Genomic DNA, 22772 nt, shown 5'->3' on the forward strand with positions numbered 1-22772 from the left:
AAATGAAAGAGACATATTTGTGTCAATAAAGACAGGCAGAGGTAAAACACTTTCATATGAAGGAGTACCAGTCATGGATGTTGATTGTGTGAACGTTCTCTGATTGGACTATCGAAATGTGCGATAGTCCTATCATATTTAACACAGGAAAGTGGCCTGATGTGGCAAGGGTGATAACAAGACTTTGATAAAAATAAGGCTAGTGGACACTCTTGCCTCAGGAAGATGAAGAGAATTCTATAGAAGAATCCACAGTTTGACCTGAATGGCAAAGCAGTTGATGAATCCTGCTTTTCAGAGTCCCTTTGGTATCAGCTGGTTGTGGGATCGAGTTCCCCATGCATCTGATCCTGATTCTTGATCCGTCACCACCACACTATTGCTCTTGGGTTTCTCAATGGTGGAAATTGAATGCACCCTGCATGTCTTTGGGCTGTCCCCCCACATCCAACTTATACCTGGATATACTGTTCAAACCTGTGAAGGTCCAGGGTAGAATAGGTCTGCAGCAACCCATGCTTGCCATAAAAACTGACTACTCTTATCGTAAGAGGCGAATAATGGGACTGGACGGTCAGGCTTGCTGACCTGGATGATGCATGTCATCGTAATCCAATTGCATGGATCGATGCTCATGATATCAATCACTGGACTGTCTGGTCCAGACTTGATTATTTACAGATCGCTGTCATATAGCTGGAATATTGTTTAGTGCAGTGTTAAACAAACAAACACCAACAAACAAATGAAATACTGTTCAAAGCAGCTTTAAATCTTACCAATTCATGCCCCTGTGGATAGACGAGTAGACAAAATTGATTGGGTGGTCAGGCTTGGTGACTTGGATGAAGGTGTGTCATCGCTGTTCACAATATCAATCATCAGATTTTCTGGCCCTGACTTGATTACTTACAGGCTGCCATCATAAAGCTGGAATATCGCTTGAATATCGCTGAATGCTGTGTTAAACAACAAACAAACAAGCAAACAAACTTACCAATTCACACATACTGTCTGCATCTTGTAATTAAAACAGGTCTGAAGTCATCACATTAAGCAGTTGTAGAATCTACGTAATGTGTGTGATGACAAACATGGCATCCTTCTTCAAGTCAAGTCAGTAATTCTAGTCGGCAATTACATGTTGTGTCTGTCTGAACCAGGCCTTGCCACACAACCTCAGGAATCTGCATTCTGATTATTGGATTTTGAGGGATATAAATTCCTGTATGCAGCTATTTTGGTCCCTCAAAGACAGAAAAATAAGTAATGATTATTTGCCAATTGTGAGTGGTGGTGCCAGACACTATTTTGGGAGCGATTGGTTTATTTTGAGCTGTCATTTGATCTATTGATAGAAATGTATACATGTACCCTGACAACAAGGTCCACTCAAGTTCATTACAGAGGCAGACAAACCCGAATATTGACATCCATATTAGTCAAGTGTGTTTGGTAACTTCTCTTTCACATCATGCACCTATCACGTGATGATGAATCGTATTTTGATGAATGATGGACACAAATAATATCATTTCCTTTTTAGACCAATAGACAGCACTAGGTTATATTTTTACGCAAGGTAAAGGGCCATATTGATAGCATTGTTTTAGAGATTAGGACACTTTTGATTAATTGCTGCTGAAACCGATATGCAAATATGCATAATGATCGTTTGTTTTTAAGTTTCTCGTTTCAGTTCCAATTATATTTTTTCCCACTTTATTGCACAGAATCAATGCTTCATGATGCTGTGGAGGATTTGTTTTCATAAACCAATGTAATATGCAATCACAAATTTTCTGTAGAAAATTAAATAGATTGCTGAAAGGAATGATGCATGATGTAATTGATTATTTTCCTGTAATTACGCTTGTAATTTGAACCCTCTAAGCATGCAAATACTACAAATTGTTTGACATTTTGCTCTCTTCCAGAATGGGAACACAACATGTTTGTTTTCTGGGATGTGTTTTCAGAAAGATAAACATGATGAACGTTCGATGGTTATTCAATATTTGATCAGCATAATACTGGTGTTACTTTCTTTGGCATTAAGTGATGGATCATGTTACTGGTTTCATCACCACTGCTGCATTTCATCTTTTTCTGCTTGATCTCAGTGGGGATTCGGGATTAGGATTGGTCCTCAGTGTGCTGGTCATAAGAGGCAACAAACGTTACGGTTGATCAGGCTCAGTGACTTGGTTCATAGCTTGTCTTTATACACTGATGTTGCTCACAATATCAATCACTGGTTTGTGTGTCCCACACTTGGTTATTTATCCAACACTGAAACAGCTGAAATAGTGCGGACTGTGACCTTAAACAACATTCAGACTCTACCTGGATTCTTTGGTTGAAGGGTGGTGCGGAAGTCTAGTGACTACACCTCTGTTTGAAGGGTGGCAGGGAAGTCTAATGGTAACAGCTCTGTTTGAGGGGTTGCAGGGAAGTCTAATGGTAACAGCTCTGTGGGAGGGTTTCAGGAAAGTGTTATGGTAACAGCTCTGTTTGAGGGGTTGCAGGGAAGTCTAATGGTAACAGCTCTGTTTGAGGTGTTGCAGGGAAGTCTAATGGTAACAGCTCTGTTTGAGGGGTTGCAGGGAAGTCTAGTGACTGTGCTTCTGTTTGAAGGGTTGCAGGGAAGTCTAATGGTAAGAACTCTGTTTGAGGGGTTGCAGGGAAGTCTAGTGACTGTGCTTCTGTTTGAAGGGTGGCAGGGAAGTCTAATGGTAACCGCTCTGTTTGAAGGGTGGCAGGGAAGTCTAGTGACTGTGCTTCTGTTTGGAGGGTGGCAGGGAAGTCTGGTGTTTTCATCTTGTATGCTGTCATTGTTCATTTCCCACATCGGGTTTACTCCACACTATTTCAGTTATATCATGGCATATCTGCTACAATAATGCAGGTCTGAGACATTTCCCACATCGGGTTTACTCCACACTATTTCAGTTATATCATGGCATATCTGCTACAATAATGCAGGTCTTAGACATTTCCCACATTGGGTTTACTCCACACTATTTCAGTTATATCATGACATATCTGCTACAATAATGCAGGTCTTAGACATTTCCCACATCGGGTTTACTCCACACTATTTCAGTTATATCATGGCATATCTGCTACAATAATGCAAGTCTTAGACATTTCCCACATTGGGTTTACTCTACACTATTTCAGTTATATCATGGCATATCTGTTACAATAATGCAGGTCTTAGACATTTCCCCCATTAGGTGGGATGCATGACCATGGTATGGCACTGAGAAACCAATGATCATAATCAGGGTGAATATGGGATTTGAAACTATGATCATAGGATCCTGGCATTTCTAAGGGACACAACTGTACATTCTTTGCCTGCCTCACAATTCAGTTCTAGGCATTAACTCTTTTTTTATTTGATTGATTTTAGCCAGTATAGGTAGGTACATACAGATCAAATTTTACAAAAGATTATTTCAGCCTTCACCGATTTTCCATTGCCTAGCGGGTCCCACTAAGACCAAGACAATTTGTCATCTGAATAAAATGTATTGTATGCATTAAAAAAAGCTAACAGTTCCATTCCATTTGCAGGGATTTGAACCCCGTGGGACAGAGATCAGCGAGAGAACCGTTGCCTATGACAACCTCATCGACAACATCGGTGGCAAGGCTAGTCTTACCCCCTTCAACTACCAGGCCAATGATCAGGTTCTTGAAAGAAGTCGGAAAAGGAAAAATAAGAAAAAGAATCGAAAAGGCAAAAAATTTGGCAAGCAAACAGGAAGAGATGAATTGGACAATGTGACTGAAGCTCTGATTCATGTTGAAGATCTCCCCGATGATAAGTTTTTCTGTGGAATTCCATGTATGGCTTTTTATTATTATTATTATTATTATTATTATTATTATTATTATTATTATTATTATTATTATCTTGTAATTTTACTCTTTTGTTGTTTCATTCAAACCACCTGAAACAAGAAGTTAATTTCATTTTATATATGGTTAAGGAAAAAGGAAGATAGTGCTTTAAGCTCTGCCTTAATGTCTTTGGGGAATAATTTCACAATGTACATGTTTGAAACATAAACTTCCACGGAGAGGAATTTAAATTCAGATGACATCATTTGAAATATTTCAACTTGTTGTAATTAAGTAGTAATTTACATGAAGTAAGAAATTGTCAACATAATAGTGTGGTAGAAAAGTAATCCTTGATGTGTGTGATATAAAACAGGGTATATGTGTAATAATGTGTGTTGCTGTTGATCACCAGTTGACTGGTGACTTGCAGTTTTAACCCAATGATTACTGGTTGACTAATTGGCCCGTAAATATAACCCATTGATCACTGGTTGACTGATTGGCCTGTAAATATAACCCATTGATCACTGGCTGACTGATTGGTCCGCAAATATAACCCATTGATCACTGGTTGACTGATTGACTCGCAAATATAACCCATTGATCACTGGTTGACTGATTGGCCTGCAAATATAACCCATTGATCACTGGTTGACTGATTGGCCCGCAAATATAACCCATTGTTCATTGGTTGACTGATTGGCCCGCAAGGATAACCCATTGATCACTGGTTGACTGATTGGCCTGCAAATATAACCCATTGATCACTGGTTGACTGATTGGTCCGCAAATATAACCCATTGATCACTGGTTGACTGATTGGCCCGCAAATATAACCCATTGATCACTGGTTGACTGATTGGCTCGCAAATATAACCCATTGATCACTGGTTGACTGATTGGCCCGCAAAGATAACCCATTGATCATTGGTTGACTGATTGGCCTGCAAGTATAACCCATTGATCACTGGTTGACTGATTGACTCGCAGATATAACCCATTGATCACTGGTTGACTGATTGGCTCGCAAATATAACCCATTGATCACTGGTTGACTGATTGGCCCGCAAAGATAACCCATTGATCATTGGTTGACTGATTGGCCCGCAAGGATAACCCATTGATCACTGGTTGACTGATTGGCCTGCAAGTATAACCCATTGTTCATTGGTTGACTGATTGGCCCGCAAATATAACCCATTGCTCACTGGTTGACTGATTGGCCCGCAAATATAACCCATTGATCACTGGTTGACTGATTGGCTCGCAAATATAACCCATTGATCACTGGTTGACTGATTGGCCCGCAAATATAACCCACCATGGGCCGATGTCTGCAACACTCCTGTATTTGGTTGATAAATGGCAGCACATCATTGTGAATGTTTTTGTTTTGTGAAAGTCGTATGGCTACCCTGAGGATTATTTCTATATAATTGATCATCTTCATATCCCTGTGCCAGGATCTACTGATTGTGGGATTTACTAGAGTCAGGTGATGCAATACCTATGTAACCAAACTGATAAATATCTATAACCCCTGTCAAATTGGATTTTTACCCATTTTTAGCTGTGAAATCCTCAGTTATATATTTTAATGTATTAAAAAAGTGAAACTACTCTTTGGACACTTAAATATAGTCTGCATGAAAAGGGCACATTATTTTCTTCCCTACAATGCGAGGCAAATGTATTATATTTTGTAGGGACTTCGTTAATTTTTCCACATGGTATGACAGATTAATTATTGCAATATGAAAGAATTGGGTGGTCCTTATCTTCTATTGAGTTGTATACTTTTAAATCCAACTCACTCACTCACTCTTGATTTCTTTCAGACAAGGAGTATGCCAGAGTCGTGTACAAGGCAGTAGATGGGTCGAATCTGTTCACACTTCATCATATCAAGGCCATGTGCAAAATGGAGACCCAATATCTGTCATCAAATTCACTCTTCACCGAACAGTGTATTCACGTTGAGTCAGGGAAAAACTGTTGTCGAAGCTGGTCTTTAGGAAGCTACATAGCGTTGCTAAGCAACAAATCAAGCTGCCATACAATCACGGAAAAGGATGTGTCCAATGTCCTAAAATTGCTCAAGTCTTGTTCCAACTACTATATTAATTACACCATGGGAATTAACTGTGAGTATTCTGAAGGAGCATGGTACACAGCATCGAGCTATCCTCAGGAGGAGTGTCACGGAGTCCCATCCAAATGCACAAGGTACAATGCAGTGTATCATCTCTTCCATCATCTTCTTGACGTCCATTTTATCCAAAATGTTGCAGCTAATTCCTCACCACATTTGACGTATGCCGTAACATTTTTCCCAGTAGCAGGAAGCTCCTTAGATCTATACAATTACATGGAATCATTGCCAAGGACCTTTGATGGTGTGGAAATTGTTGGAGCTAAATTCGATCTTAAGTACAAGTTATTCCAAGAGATGTTGAAATCAGATACAATTTGGTTGGCATCTGCTGGTTGTGTAATCTTCCTTGCCATGTGGCTTTATTCGACATCAATTTTCATCACCGTGATGACCTTTTTAGCTATGTTTTGGGCCCTTACGGTAGCCTATTTCTTGTACATGCATGTGTTTGAAATCAAATTTTTCCCATATATGAACATGGTAACTGTTGTAGTCATGATAGGTATTGGTGCTGATGATGTGTTTATTTATTGCAAAGTTTGGCACCTTGCCAAGGCGGAAAAAAATAATGGTACTCTTGAAAAAATAGTCAATGACACGTTACGTCATGCAACGTTATCGATGCTGGTGACGAGTCTGACAACAGCGGCATCATTTTATGCTAACTACATCAGTGACATCACCGCCATTCAGTGCTTTAGTATATATGCTGGGACAGCAGTCATCTGCAACTTCTTCTTGTCTCTCACATGGATACCAGCCACAATCATGCTTTATGAAAAATGGTGCAATTTTTGTGTATGCTCCAGTCATGAATTTTATACAGAAGAGAACAATTTCTGCTACTATTTGTGTCGAGTTCCATACAAATTGTACTATGTCCTCACAGACTGGTCAAGGATATTTTTTGAGAAGCTCCTCCCATGCCTTGTGATTAAGTTCCGCTATGTGTGGCTCGTCCTTTATGGCGGTCTAGGAATCTGTGGTGTGATTGTCATTTTTTACTACCCCAAATTGAAACTGCCATCTACGAGAAAATTCCAAGTGTTTTCTTCCAATCATTGGCTGGAGAAGTATGATTTTCAGCTGAGTGATAGCTTCAGTTTTGAGAAGATGAAGGAGGAGGACATCCCAGTGTTACCTGTTACTATTGTGTGGGGGATTCATGCCAGTGACACAGGAGACAGGCTCAATCCCAATGAGAAAGGTTCCCTCGTTCTAGACTCTGACTTTGACCTAGCTGAAGAGAGTGCTCAGCGATGGCTTTTGGAATTTTGTGCTCGGTTTCGAAAATCTGAATTTTATCTCAACTCTCCTGGCTTACAACTCACCAACTGCTTCTTGGAGAACTTTGCAAATGAATACATGAAACGGCCATGTACGCAAGATGAAAAACCATGCTGCAATGAAACAGCTTTCCCTTTTCCTAAGAATAAGTTCAAAAAATGTCTTTTACGCTATGTCCCTTTGCTGCAAAAAACTCCAGCAGTTCGTTACAATAAGCATTCCCCAGGACCTCGATTCTCTAATGGACGTATCAGTGCCTTCATGGTGGAGTTCCTTAGCAATGAACCGTACAGCCATTCCTACGAAAAAATGAAACAGTTTTATCTCAAAGTGAACCGCTGGGTGACAGAGGAAATGGTACAAGCCCCAGCTCAAATGAGAAATGGCTGGTTTGTGACAAATTTAAAATTTTATGACCTCCAGAACAGTCTAGCTAAAGGAACACCTCTAGCTCTTGGGGTGTCGTTATCATTTGCAGCTATTGTAGCTTTCTTCACTACATTGAACATCTTGATCAGCTTCTATGCTATTATTACAATTGCGTGTATAATCATCGTTACAGTTGCATCACTGGTGCTACTTGGATGGGAGCTTAACATTCTTGAGTCTGTGGTCATCACTGTAGCTATAGGGATGTCTGTTGACTTTACCCTACATTACGGAGTAGCGTACAGACTCTCGCCAGACCTGGATCGAGAAATGAGAGTCGCTTGTTCAATTGGCCGCATGGGAAGTGCGGTTGCTATGGCTGCATTGACAACATTCCTGGCCGGTGTGTTCATGATGCCCTCCACTGTTTTAGTCTATCAAAAGTTTGGAACTTTTTTAATGTTACTTATTACCATTGCATGGATATATTCCACTTTTTTCTTCCAGTCTCTGTTACGAACTATAGGACCTCAGGGAGGGTTTGGTCAGTTTCATTGGCCAGCTTCAGACTGTTGTTCACCTTCTGCCAGAGAACATGTGGACAAGACGGTGTATGCTATGTCCGAGTCCACACTGTCCAGTTCAAGTACAAGCAACCCAAACCATATCAGTAGTGAGGTGCATGAACTCGAGCCCTTGACCGAGGGTCAGGAGACTCACCCAAGGCATTCCCACTTTCGTCATCATCATCCTCATCGTATCAGGTCAAAGGGCCCTTATACCCACATGAGGGCGAGAAGCCCAGGTGGCTACGAGTCCAAACGTGGAACATGTGTCACCTTCGAACCTTCTTCAGAAACCCAAACTTCTGAAGTGATCATTGAACAGCCTGAAACCCATGAACCTGTGGATTCCGGTATTATGTCTGGTGCTTCCCAAAGTGACGCCAGTGAAATCAAAGAGGGATCAGGCCATTGGGCCAAAAGTGATGAACTTCTTTAATTTGTTAAAATTTGTAAGTTTGTTAGGGTTGGTTTGAAGCTACACAAAGAATTAAGTACATATCTCATACCTATTTATTCAATGACTGTCATCCTGTTTAGTTTTATATTTGAGATTATTCTTCAATATCAATTGGTAATGTGAAGTACATGTTCTGCTGTAGTTTGTACGTGCACATTTGAATTAATTGTTCTGGTACATTTTCCATTTTGGTCTTTTTCTTTATTCTTGTCATGTCAATAATTTTAAGAAAAATAAATTAAATCTTCTAGAAACTCAGTGTTTCCCCTTAGCAATACTTTTGATACGTATCTGAAGTGTAATATATTACATGTCAGAAGCAATATATCAAACTCTCTATGAGCATGCTTAGATATTGTAAACCAAGGTTTTAGATAAACAATGATCTAACTGTTTGATTGGCATTCTAGAAGTTGGTGAGTAAATAAGAAAACATACTTTTTTCATAACAACCTCTGGTTTATACCATTAGTGACATTTCGATGTAGATTCTTACACCGTTCTAAAGCTGGTGAAGGGTTTAAGAAACTACATTGAAATGTCACTAATGCAATGAACCAGAAGTTGTTATCAATAAAGATGTACGTTTTCTAACAATGATATGAACTGAAAGAAACTTTGGAAATGCAATATTGTTTTAAATCAATATTTATAGATGGAGCCATGACACTTCTGTTGAATGCCACTGTAGATCTAGATAATGTACTAGATCATTTAACAGATGGACAATTTGAATTGTCTGAATGAGCTTTTTCAAATATGCAGACTCGAGATTAATGCAGAGATGAGATCATCTTAAAAGAATTGAGAGTAAGGTTACTGCACATTTGGTCAGTGATCCAAGCAGATGGAAAACTGCAACAGGCCAATGTTGCTCCAATCTAATTTACAAAGATCTGAGGACATCCCATTCCGAGTCACGTCAGAACAACCTTTCATCCGACCAATCAGAGCGTAGCTTACCAGATCATGAAAGTGACAGTCGGAATGTGTTTTCTAATCATGCAACCTCGAAAAATTTAACACAGGTTTTTCCGAACAACAGTTACAGGCTTAATGACTGAATCCATACAATCTAGGGAATCTATTTGCCATTCGGGAATGTTCTTTTGTTTAGTTTCAAATTTTTAATAAAGGTTTTTATCAAAATTTCTTTCGAAGTGTAGTCGCCAGTTTCAAACTAGGGCCATAAGGCATGAGAGAGCTGCCTTCTGATTGGCTAATGTAGACTACTTGTCAGTCATTCCCTTAGTCGGTCAAAGTTCGCGAAAGGTGGGTGTGACGTGACCCATAATGGGATGTCCTAAGATCTTTGTTTAGCGGTAGCGAGAACTAAGATCTTATTTTAATGAGATTGATGTTGCTCTGTAGATTATATATAAACATTGGACAAGTGGACATTGAAACGTGAATGATGATATATTTGGTAGGCCCAACAACATCTTATGACCTAATGAAGTAGTCATATCAACTATACAAATTCAGCCACTTTAAGTAAACAGGTCTCCTCAGTGTGAACTATTTGGTATAAACTCGACACCTCAAGATTGGTGGCTGAATATGTAACTCCAAATATCCAGGCAACTAAGTCTGTAAGTCTGACTGCTGACACAGTTCTGAATTATTGCAAAATATTAATTGTCAAAAGTTGGGTGAAGCTTCACTCACTCATGTCAACACTTTCTTGACAAAACAGATTCACTGTTTACATTCGTAACCAACTTGTGTTATTCTGGGACAAGCTGAATAGTGACTCGTGCCCCTCTCATGGACATTTGTATATGACTGAGTTCCATCTAAGAGGAAACAGGCATAACTAAAAGAATTGTCAACTCGTTGCGTAATGATTCATGTATATTTTTCCCTATAAATGTTCCAGATGCCATCTTCAACACATTGGGACTTACTGTGTTGTGCAACAAGATTGACCACATTTAACTGTTTGTTGGGTGTATATTTAGATGCAAGACATTTGTTAAGTCAAAAATTATTCTTTGACCGAAGTACTTGAAGTCATACGCGCATTATGATTGGTTTGTGGTATTTTCGCACATAACATTCATCGATATGGGGACGAGTCGTCTTGCAGGTTACGGAAAAGGGCAAGTGGTGACGAATGTCACAGTTTTGTCCATAATGAACTCACTGTTAATTTCATTCCTGGCTACCTCACGACCACACAACTGCCTCAAATCAGTTTTTGGTTCCAATAGAAAATTGCTAGGTGTTCCTTTTGACATGCACATGATGACATACACCATTGACAGTCCTACCAAACATTCCTGCATCATGGGAATCACATCCATTGACAGTTTTGTTTGTTTGTTTGTTTGTTTGTTTGTTTGTTTGTTGTTTAACGCCACACTCAGCAATATTCCAGCTATAAGACGGCAGTCTGTCAATGATAGAGTCTGGACCAGACAATCCAGTGAACACAGATGTTTAAATAGATTGTTTTAAAAAAAATACATAATAAATTAATGTTGAAATCATAATCTGTATACGTGTATTGTGGCCATGCTTCTTTGAAATAATGGTTCATTGATAGGCCGTGATGTTTCACATAAATTGTTTTTATGATAATTTCTAAGCAACTATCATTCGATGGAAATACCGGTAATGTTTTTGTCTGTGTTTTATCGTGTGGTCATGAGGATTGTTTGTGTCAGAATTGCACCATTGGGTTGGAGTATGTTAACCATGCATTTTTTTATTCTCATATTAATGGGTTTTAAAGCATTAAATATTGTGTTCAAATCTTAAAATAGTTCTTTTGATCGACATGTCCAATACTTAGTTCCTTTTCATTTCTTCGGCCTTACCAGTTCATATTTCTACAGTTTTACCTTGCCAACATCATGAAAAATTTAATAAATATAAAATTTGTCAGGCAGTAAAATGTTATAAAATCCAATTTTCAATGAAGCAGCATGTTTTGTTTTACTTTTTGGGAAGGCTAATCCTCAAAACAAGAATATAAATTTATCTGTCTTTAGGCTTAAAAAAAATAAAAGAATTGGTTCTCAGGCAATGTTTTTTGAAAATATAGTGCGGGCGGTGTCTTTGTTTTTCTTTTGGTTGCTCAAACTGCTGATCATCTATAATGCTCATCAATTGTTTGGACCCCGAAGGTAGCATTGTAACGAGGGATCACTGTAGTATGTAACCAATAAACAGTTGTGTAATCAATAAACAATTTTGTGTACAATGAACCTTGGAGAGGGCCTCCCTTCATAAATGTACTCCTTGATGAGTAAAATACTGGAATACAGTATTTGACTACTGTTGGACTTTTTAAAAGTGGATATAAAAACGAAATGTGCGGCGAACTTGATGATGATGCGGACGGTGCCTGAGAACCAAGACTATTATTTTTTTTAGCCTTAGTAAAATTGACTTGTCAGAAAGTAAGTCAACTTCAATGGAAACATTACTGATGATTGTTGTGCTGGACTCTCGAGGGAACACTACCGATGTTTCCAGGTCTCGTCTATAACCCATCATATAACTGGCAAGTGTGAGGGACACACCAAATACCAACCAGCAGTGTAACATGGAGGTTTTAATTTCATATTGCATTTCTAATGTTTTTAACTCTGCATGATACCCAGCACACTTGCTATGGGTTTGTCACTCAACATGATGTTGTTTTCTGTTTGTCATCTATCACCTGCACAGAATACATGTATGCCACTTTTACAAAACCTTGGTCAGTGGTCAAAATAACATTAAATGAGACTATTTTATTTCATTTTTGGAGGTAAGAATATATGATCTTTATTCATAAGCATGATCCCTGAGCTTGGCTTTAAGAATATCTTTAAGCTGGAATTGTTTTTTTAATTATCCCTGATTTTGAGGGAAGATTGACTTGACAACAATTTCCACCTCTTATTCTTTATTGTTAATAAATCGATGCTGTCTTTCTTGATACTACAGCTTCTGAAATGAACCTTAGAAGATATTCTGACTTTTAAGGTCTGGATACATTAACTAACTATTAAAGATACTGAACACACAATGCCATTTAGAAAGTGGTCAAATGTTATATATGGGATAACAGTTTCTGAGTAAAGTATAGATTCTCGTACTTTTTGGGGTGTTCTCACGATTAGGTGCCGCACTCTGGCAGTGTGGGTTCGAATCCCAGACGGGACTCACCCCAAAAATGTACGAGAATCTGTACTTTACTCAGAAAGTGTTATCCCAAATATAACATTTGTTACATTAAGAATAAGTCAGGCGGAAGTCCAATTGAATGAAATGACACAGTTCAAACTCTCATGAAATAAAGGTTAACATATATACAAACAAAAAGATGCCAGATAATTAATTATATAATGCCTACACTGAGGAATAACCAGTCTCAATTATCTCCCGAAACAGATTCCATTTGGCGTAAAAGGCGAAATAGCTGTGAAAGTTCTATCTATCGATCAATGAAATGAGTGATGACACCAGGTGTTTTGGCAAAGTACGCATTTCCTGCTCTATGTGTTTTCTGTTGCATCCCTACCATATATTTAAATGTTTGTTATTTGATACTTCTCCAATGTAAGGCCAGATGGACTGGGAAGTTTTATTGTTAGATTGTGTAGCAGTACCAATTTGTAAACCATCTGATGTGCACAAAAGTTAAACAATCAGGTAAACTATGGGTATCATTCAGAACGAAGGATATTGTGTTAACTTGAGTTTTATATCATGGTTCACCGATGTGTAGTCCTTGAGCTCAACGTTAGGGTGCTCTGTACATCACGAAGACATACATACTCAAGGAGGGAGACCAAAGGGGAATATTAAATGAAGATATATATCAAGTTTGATTAGTGAAAAAATATAATCCAATTTATCAATGCATTAGGTTAAATATAATGTTATGATAATAACATTTTGGAGAACTCATTTGTGTTTTCAGCATATAAAAATGTCTAGACTTATCTTATCTGTGTTATGCATTTCCTCGTGATTCTGTCTGCATCTCTTATATATCAGATGATCTAAGCTTGCCAGAGAAATTTATTTGTTCTATTATGAACCTCTGTGAGACTGTCGGCCAAATGTTACCATGGTTACTGACGGTGCTTATGCTTGTTGCTTTGTCAATGTATTTGTCATAGTAAGTAACCATGATATATGTGGTCTAAATTGGAGAAACACCATGACTTGTTTGTGTGAGGTATTTGTCCACTTTTGCATTTAAGAATTTTTACCAGTCTGTGTTAACATTCCATTGCATAAGCTGAGCATGTAGAACAAGAACAGGTTTTAATTGGAGACTACATATCCAAGCGTCTGTGACGTTTTTTAAACCTTTGTTTGCATTATTTGTATGTATAATCAATGCTGAATATGTACATGTCTGTATCATTTGTAATCTCTTTGGATTTTCCATTGATGCTTTTCACTAGCAACAGAGTTTTGATTCATTCCAATAATTACTGATCCATGTTGGGCTGCATTGATAAACGTTGTTAATGCAGATACTGTTGTTAATAGTAGATGGCTAACAAACTTAAGATAATGTCTTTTAAGTGTGAAATATTCAAATGCTTTGTATGTTTATTTTTTTGGTTATTCTCATGACAATCAACAGCATGACAAATAGTTTTGTGACAAACGGTAGTATGACAAGTAGCAGTTTTGTGACGAACAGTTGTGTGACAAATAGCAGTTTCATGACAATCAGTTCTATGGCTAAGGACATCTCTATGTAAGGAACAGTTGCATGCGAAACTGTTCCATTACCAACAACCTGTTATTGTGAGGTAAACAATGCCGTAGTGGATGCTCGTAAGATGGCATTCAGTCAAGTCCTCCATTAACACATGTCTAAGTTAATAATCAACCCTCTTTCAAAAAGGGACTGCTTAATGTGTTTGTCTGGACTTGACTATCGCCTCATTTCTTGTCCGTAAGCTCCATATGCACACTTCAGGGACTTTCTGATCCTTCTGTAGAACCACAGGGAATGTTTCTTGCATATTATGGTCTGATGTTGAGGGTCAGACTGATTCGTTATTAAATACATCGATCAAGGTCAAGGTCATGTATGTTGAAGTCATAATATGGCTGAATTATTAAAGAATATGTGCAAGAAAACAAGAGATAAAGGTTATTATTAAGGATATCTGCTCATTTTTTATTTTGTTTAAGATATTACAAAAGAATTTGTGTCATGGTTGAGAAACTTTATATTTGCTACTCCTTTATAATTTTTGAGTAAACATGTTTTTTATATTTCTGTATGATCATTTGTGACAATCACAAATCGTCCACTATAGAGATGTTTCCACTTATCATTGAGGATATTATTTGGAACCACTTATATACAACTGTGTAACAATTTCTTTACCAACAACAGTATCGTGACAAACAACAGTATTGTGACAAACAACAGTATCATGACAAACATCAATTTCAGGACAATCAACAATTTCATCACAAATATCAGTTACACAACAAGCAACAGTTTCATGACAAACAGCAGTTGGATGACAAACAGCAATTAAATGACATACAGAAATTATATGACAAACAGCAGTTCCATGACAAACAGCAGTTGGATGACAAACAGCAATTAAATGACATACAGAAATTATATGACAAACAGCAGTTTCATGACAAACAGCGGCTACATGACAAACAACAGCTACATGATAAACAACAGTTACCCGACAAACAGCAGTTTTCATCCAGATGACATGCCACATGGATGCCACAATTATTTACATTATTCCGGTCAGAGTGTGTTTGTCTGTACATTTGAACAAACACAACATTATAGCATGACAAATGTCTGATTTGTGTATGACTACTAAGATCAGTTTGAATTAAAGAACAAAACAATTCTTGTTCATTGTCAGAACTTGTTTCACACCAGGCTAATTTATTTTCTAAATTTACAGGGGAGTGAGTGAGTTGGGTCTATGCCACTACAATCAGTTTTTCAGCAATATTACCACTGCAGTTTGTAAGTTTAATGTGACCCCAAATTGAAGCAGATATGTTGACAGACCAAGCATCATAATCTGTTTCGAACCCACAACTAGTGAATCCTGGCATGACCAAGGGACTTTTAAGCAAGCACAGCAAATTGCAGATGAACCTACCCTAGAATGATAATTGGAAATATGTAAGACCCTCTGTGAATAAGCATGCTTACAAAAGAGATCTACATGTTATTATTTTTTTTAAACAGAGCTTTCCAGAAAAAATACCAAATTAGCTTCCAATTTACAGACATTGAAATATAATCAGATTCTTAAAAAATCTTTGTAAATAGCCAGAAATAAGAAAAAAAGATTGATCTTGCCTTTATGTCACCGAATTTCTTTTGAACTATTTATTTATTTTCTTCTTGTAAATAATATACTTATGATAAAATATATCATGTCATTTTCTGGTTTTATGTTTATGGCTAATAAACACAAAAAGCAGAATGTGAATGTCTTATTATCTTATAGAGAGCATAAAATTTCTTATCTACATCAAGACAGATAATAAAGATAAGGTATCCCATATTCAACTGCAGGTTGGTCTGGTGTGCGGTGTGTATTACTTGTGATCTGTTACATGCCTCCCTCCTTCCTGGTGTGCAGTATGTATTACTAGTGATCTGTTACATGCCTCCCTCGTTCCTGGTGTGCGGTGTGTATTACTAGTGATCTGTTACATGCCTCCCTCCTTTCTGGTGTGTGGTGTGTATTACTAGTGATCTGTTAGATGCCTCCGTCCTTCCTGGTGTGCGGTATGTATTACTAGTGATCTGTTACATGCCTCCCTCCTTCCTGGTGTGCGGTGTGTATTACTAGTGATCTGTTACATGCCTCACTCCTTCCTGGTGTGCGGTATGTATTACTAGTGATCTGTTACATGCCTCCCTCCTTCCTGGTGTGCGGTGTGTATTACTAGTGATCTGTTACATGCCTCCCTCCTTCCTGGTGTGCGGTGTGTATTACTAGTGATCTGTTACATGCTTCACTCCTTCCTGGTGTGCGGTATGTATTACTAGTGATCTGTTACATGCCTCCCCCCTTCCTGGTGTGCGGTGTGTATTACTATTGATCTGTTACATGCCTCCCTCCTTCCTGGTGTGCGGTGTGTATTACTATTGATCTGTTACATGCCTCCCTCCTTCCTGGTGTGCGGTGTGTATTACTAGTGATCTCCTTCCTGGGCAGCATTGGTTCCGGCATGGCTACAAGAGCTGATGAAATGATAATTGGGTGGTCACAGTGTGTGATTCGACTGCTGGAATCAAGGATTGGGTGATCAGTGTGTTTGACTTTGTTCATTGTGTGAATCAAGGATTGGGTGATCAGTGTGTATGACTTGGTTCATTGTGAGGGTTGAGGATTGGGTGATCAGTGTGTTTGACTTAGTTCATTGTGTGAATCAGGGCTGGGTGATCAGTGTGTTTGACTTAGTTCATTGTGTGAATCAAGGATTGGGTGATCAGTGTGTTTGACTTAGTTCATTGTGAGATTTGAGGATTGGGTGATCAGTGTGTTTTACTTGGTTCATTGTGTGAATCAAGGATTGGGTGATCAGTGTGTTTGACTTAGTTCATTGTGTGAATCAAGGATTGGGTGATCAGTGTGTTAGACTTAGTTAATTGTGTGAATCAAGGATTGGGTGATCATTGTGTTCGACTTGGTTCATTGTGTGAATCAAGGATTGGTTGGTTATGGTGTGAGACTTGGTTCATTGAGGACTAGGCAGTCAGAGTGTGGCACCTGGTACCCTGACTGTGTGGGCTGTTGGTCATGCTGTGGATCGCTGATCTGCTGTGATAATGCTGACATAGTGATGACTGGATTAAAACAATATTCATTCACTCATTCCTCTCCCTAACAGTTTAGTAATACCAAGTATTGCTCATGTTGTGGCTCAAGTTCTTCAGCAAAGAATATTTTTGGTAATACCTAGGATTTCAGATACATTTCTATTTAAAATTTGTATTTGTTGTCAAAAGAAATTAATTGATAACAAAAATTTATTTATGAAAAAAATCAGTTAAAAGTATGGTTGAAATATATATATATATCAGTGGGGCTTTCTTGAATGACAGGTAAAAGAGTTTCTTCGCTTTACAAGAACTTGCCAACAAATTTCTTGTTTAAAGATTCTCTTTGTTAATATGCCAAGAAAGAGGAGCCAAAAGAATATCTTGATGCCACTGAAAATGAGAAGGCAAAATGATATCTCTATGCCATACAAAAAGAGAAGGCAGACTAATAAACTTTATTCCTAGAGGAGTCAAAAAATATGCTTCGGAGTATGTTTGGTGTTTTGAAAGAACAAGCTGTATTTTTTTAAATCAAATATTTACGTCCCTGTACATGTCAGTCTTCTTTGGAGAAGTCTTTTTCTTGCTGAAACGTTCACAGACAAAATATCAAATTCAACATTTGTGATTTTTTTTTTATGTTAGCTGATTAATAAAACAAGCTGAAATTATGCAAGATGTTCTCTGTAGGTGTGTTGTAGATGTGCTGTATTTCACTCGGCAGAGGTGAGTTTTGTAGTCGTTCATGCAGGGTAGTGCTAGGCGCAAGCAACATCTAAGGTCTCCTAGATCATACCAATACTCATTGGTGACATGAGAAGGTAAAAGTCGAAGAAGTTTTGTCTTTTGTCCCACATTAAGCTATCAGTGCTGTCGACACTAAATGCAACACAGTGGTTACCCAACTCACTCCTTTGTGATAATTCATCTGATCACTGTTGCTATCACCAATCACATCCTTCTGAAGCTTGTGAAAATTTTAATAAAACACAATAATATGTATAAGAAAGCAAATCAAATAGCATTTTAATTTTGTTTTACTTTTCAGAAATTAGCATGTGTAAGACAAGAGCAATGTTGGTCAGGCCTAAAACATTTTTGTAAAGAAGCATTTACAATTCTGCCAGTCCAATATGTACAATCATGTATGTCCTCAAGCAAAGTGATATATAAGAGTTATTCGCCCAGGAATCAGAGATGGTATATATGACAACACAGCTGTTGGTATATGTCTTTGTATATAACACTTTCCAATGATATGCACACTAAAAGAACGCAACCCTGACCTGTATTCACCTATGACTGTCAAGAGTTCCCCTGCTGGAAGGGGGAACACCTTGATTGGGGAGGGCTTTATATGTTCATGCCGGTGGAGATGCTGCAATCCTATATCACTCCTGTCAGTTGTCCATGTGGCCAGCATGAGACATGGCATTCCAGTATTCTGGATTTGATCAGTTCTGAACCATTTGAAATGGGAACATGTCATTGAGGTTATCTCTCCTATTACTATGGTTATGGTTGGCGTTCCGACAGTGGTTCATGGTACTCTGTTTGTAGCACTTATATTGGTGTTACTGTAGCATCTTTTACAGTTATCTTGCTTTACACTTATTACTATCGCTCATTTCTAACTGTCATCAGCTCGGCTAGTGTGTGTGTTCATGTGCTAACAAATCCCTTAGAGCGACATCTGCTAGATCTTATGAGTATGGAAAGCTTTTATTGTACACCCACTGACAGATCTACTAGATTGTGTGTGTACATTCACTGACAGATCTACTAGATTGTGTGTGTACATTCACTGACATATCTACTAGATTGTGTGTGTACGTACACTGACAGATTTGCTAGATTGTGTGTGTACATTCATTGACCGATCTACTAGATTTTGTGTGTACATTCACTGACATATCTACTAGATTGTGTGTACATTCACTGACAGATCTACTAGATTGTGTGTGTACGTACACTGACATATCTACTAGATTGTATGTCTAAAGTCACTGACATGTCTACTAGATTGTGTGTACATTCACTGACAGATCTACTAGATTGTGTGTGTACATTCACTGACATGTCTACTGGATTGTGTGTGTACATTCACTGACAGATCTACTAGATTGTTTGTCTACATTCACTGACATGTCTTCTAGATTGTGTGTGTATGTACACTGACATGACTACGAGAGAGTGTGTGTGTACATGCACTGACATATGTAATGTATGTGAGAGTATAAACATGCATTTACATATGTAGTGTGTGTAGATGCATTAACATGTAGTGTACGTGCTTGTATGCACATGCATTGACATATGTAGTGTGTGGACATGGGTGCGCTTGCACTGGCAGGACTTGGAAGGGACCCCTGTGCCTCTTTCCACCTCTTTATTACATTGTACAATACTCAGAGCTGGTATTTTTATGAACACAAATATGCTTTATTAAATAAACATTTACCGAAAATTAACTGTTTGTTGTATTTTGTACAAAAGATATATAACCAAAATAAATTGTATGATGTTCTCATATCCAAAGAGTCACTATACATATATTTACCAGACCAAGGTTTTGCTTTATACACATCTAAAGTATTCAAGTGGTTAAAAATGTATCACCCTATGGATAACGCCCATAAACACACCTGCATGTTCACACACATATGCTAACTATGTTGAAGGAATTATTGTTTTTGAGTGAGTGAATGTTGTTTAACATTGCAATCAGCAATATCCCAGCTGTCCCTAACCCCTGAAGATCCGGGTGAGAGTAGGCCATCAGCTACCCATGCTTGTTTGTGAGGCGACTATACTTGCCATAAAAGGCGACTATGATTGTCGTGAGAGCTGACTAACAGGATCAGGTGGTCAGACTCGCTGACTTGGTTGATGCATGTCATCGTATCACAATTGCGTGGATCGATGCTCATGATATCAATCATTAGATTGTCTGGTCTAGACTTGATTATTTACAGACTGCCGTCATAAAGCTTGAGCATTTAATCACTGGTTTGTCTGGTCCAGACTGCATTATCTAGGGACTGATGTTTGTTGTGTAACGATGCTATCAGCAATATTCCAGCTATACGACGGCGGTCTAGCTAACGGGACACGATTTCATACCCATATCACCAAGAATGGGCACCCAATCCTTTTTATTTGGGTCTTTCGACAAGCATGGGATAAGGGTCATCTATTGTTTTACGGAATCGGCATGGGAGTATTCTTTATGACGTATATACGGATATGTAATCTTCACTCGCCAGGGGGCACGGGTGGCCCAGTCGTCTAAGGCGCCGCGATTCGCTGTGCAGAGTTGCGTCCCTTGGCCCCGCCAGAAACCTATGATTGTGGGTTCGAATCCCGGTTCACCCCGGTTATGTTTCTAGGTTTGTCAGCACAATACCCGTGCTCGTGGGTTTCACCGAAGTTGTAAACGTCTGAGACCTGCATCACTTCACGCCGCGAAATGACTGAAATACTGTTAAAAGCGGCGTTAAACCCAACTCACTCACTCACTCACTCTTTACTCGCCAGGATGCGTCTACCATTTTTGCGCAATGATTTCAGAGCAGTTGGTGCTAATCCTTTTCGCAAACACCTGGTGTCATCACTGATTTTCAATGTTCATTCCTATAATTTTTATCATTCTCTTACCTTTTACACCCAATAGAATCTGTATTGGTGAATGATCGATTATCCCCATGTACACATTTTTCACATTAACGACTCATTGTTACGACTTAATTTCTTTTAAATTTTGACGTTTCTTGCAACTGAACTCTAGGAATAATCTATAGAACAATACTTATTCCTCGACGACCCATCTAAAATGCGTAACTGACGACAATAAGCCTTTATATCTCGTATGTGTCAACAGATGGTTTTCTACAGGGCATTCCGTCATCTTCACGTTTTTTTTCTTGAGTCAGAAACGTTACCAACTCAAAACAGCTTCAACACATTATTACCGACCCAGTGCATTGATGAAAGTGACTGAGTTGGTTTTACGCAACCTTGAACAGTGTAACATTAATGCCCCTACCTTCATGTTAGAATTAGCTTATTTTTTACATCGAAAGCCCAAAGTGAAACCCAAGATCATATAGTGGAGAGAAATCATGGTCATAATTATAGCGAATGTGTGATTCGAACCCACGCCCAACTGATCCATCCACGGCTAAGGGCAAAGATGATGGTCTGCATCAATATTTCCATTAAAAGTTCCTATATGAGTCAGTCGCTCAAACACTCTTTAAATAGCGTAAAAGATTATACTGCAGCAAATAACACCTTGTCGATGTTTCTCGTTACGCTTTTCCCCTTTGAAGATATCAATCGAGTAGCCCAGACATGTTATAAGGCTTATTAAGGCCATCTTTGATTGACCTTTTTTTGATCAGATCGAATTAATAAATAATATCGATTTACCAAAATATGAACCCGGCATCAAACTTTAGTTGCTTGTTTACAAGAATTTGTGACGTATGTAATGACGTATTTACCACTGACGCCTGAGCGTCATGGCGTATTTGCAACGTTTGTAAACGTCGTCATCTTCCTGTGATCAGTGCGCAAATACGCTTTGATATCGCGTCATCGGAAATCTTCTGGTGAATTAAACCGTCGAACTAATGCTGTATGAAAAATATGGTCTTGATATTATTTTCAAATGTCATCCCTCAAAGCTTCCGACGTAGTTCACACTCAACTGCTAATAGCGCTCTTGTGGAAAGGTCACTAGGTGCACGTCGGTAGGATCCACACCTCGTATGTCGATCAAACAACTGACAGTAATCGATCGCCAAAGTGCATCTTCAATTCGTGGCACGAGCTATCTCGATCTGGGCTCTATATCTTTATAGCAGGGCCCGACAGAGGATATATTTAACCTAATTGGGTTGGGCTGTAGTGGATCTTACCACTACCCCCGCAAATAATGTCACCCCATTGACTCATAACAGAATGCGAAACAAGTTGACATTTTCGAGGTAGCGTTGGTAGTTATACATGGTCATTGAATAGATGTTCCTGGTTGCCTGCTTGCTGAAAACGCTATGATTTTATATGTGACAACGCTAATGGTTGGAAAAAAGAAGCCTTGTTGATGTGGGCGTGTTGTACTTAAGTGCTTGTGAATGAATCTCGACATTTCATTCATTAGACCAGGGGCAACGTTAATGTCACAGACGTGACTTTCGTCTGTAATACTGAGATGAATGAGACAGACTTGTACGACGGATGTCATAAGACGTGCTCCAATCACAGCGTGTCTTATGATTCACTTCCGGG

The 22772-nt window shown here is 38.6% G+C and overlaps 1 protein-coding gene across 2 annotated transcripts in view; it reads left to right on the forward strand.

Moving 5' to 3' along the window:
* The window catches only part of LOC139444302 (protein dispatched homolog 1-like), a 102046-nt gene extending 82111 nt beyond the window's left edge, over positions 1–19935 (forward strand). For both annotated transcript variants that reach the window (XM_071225234.1, XM_071225235.1), the window contains exons 3-4: positions 3583–3856; positions 5694–19935. In XM_071225234.1, the coding sequence (XP_071081335.1) occupies positions 3583–3856; positions 5694–8668 (3249 nt within the window). In that variant the 3' untranslated portion in view covers positions 8669–19935. The remainder of the gene's footprint in view (positions 1–3582; positions 3857–5693) is intronic.
* Positions 19936–22772: the final 2837 nt, after the last annotated feature.

This window comes from Haliotis cracherodii, unplaced genomic scaffold (genome assembly GCF_022045235.1).
Source record: "Haliotis cracherodii isolate W230 unplaced genomic scaffold, xgHalCrac1.p SCAF_5, whole genome shotgun sequence".
NCBI lineage: Eukaryota > Metazoa > Mollusca > Gastropoda > Lepetellida > Haliotidae > Haliotis > Haliotis cracherodii.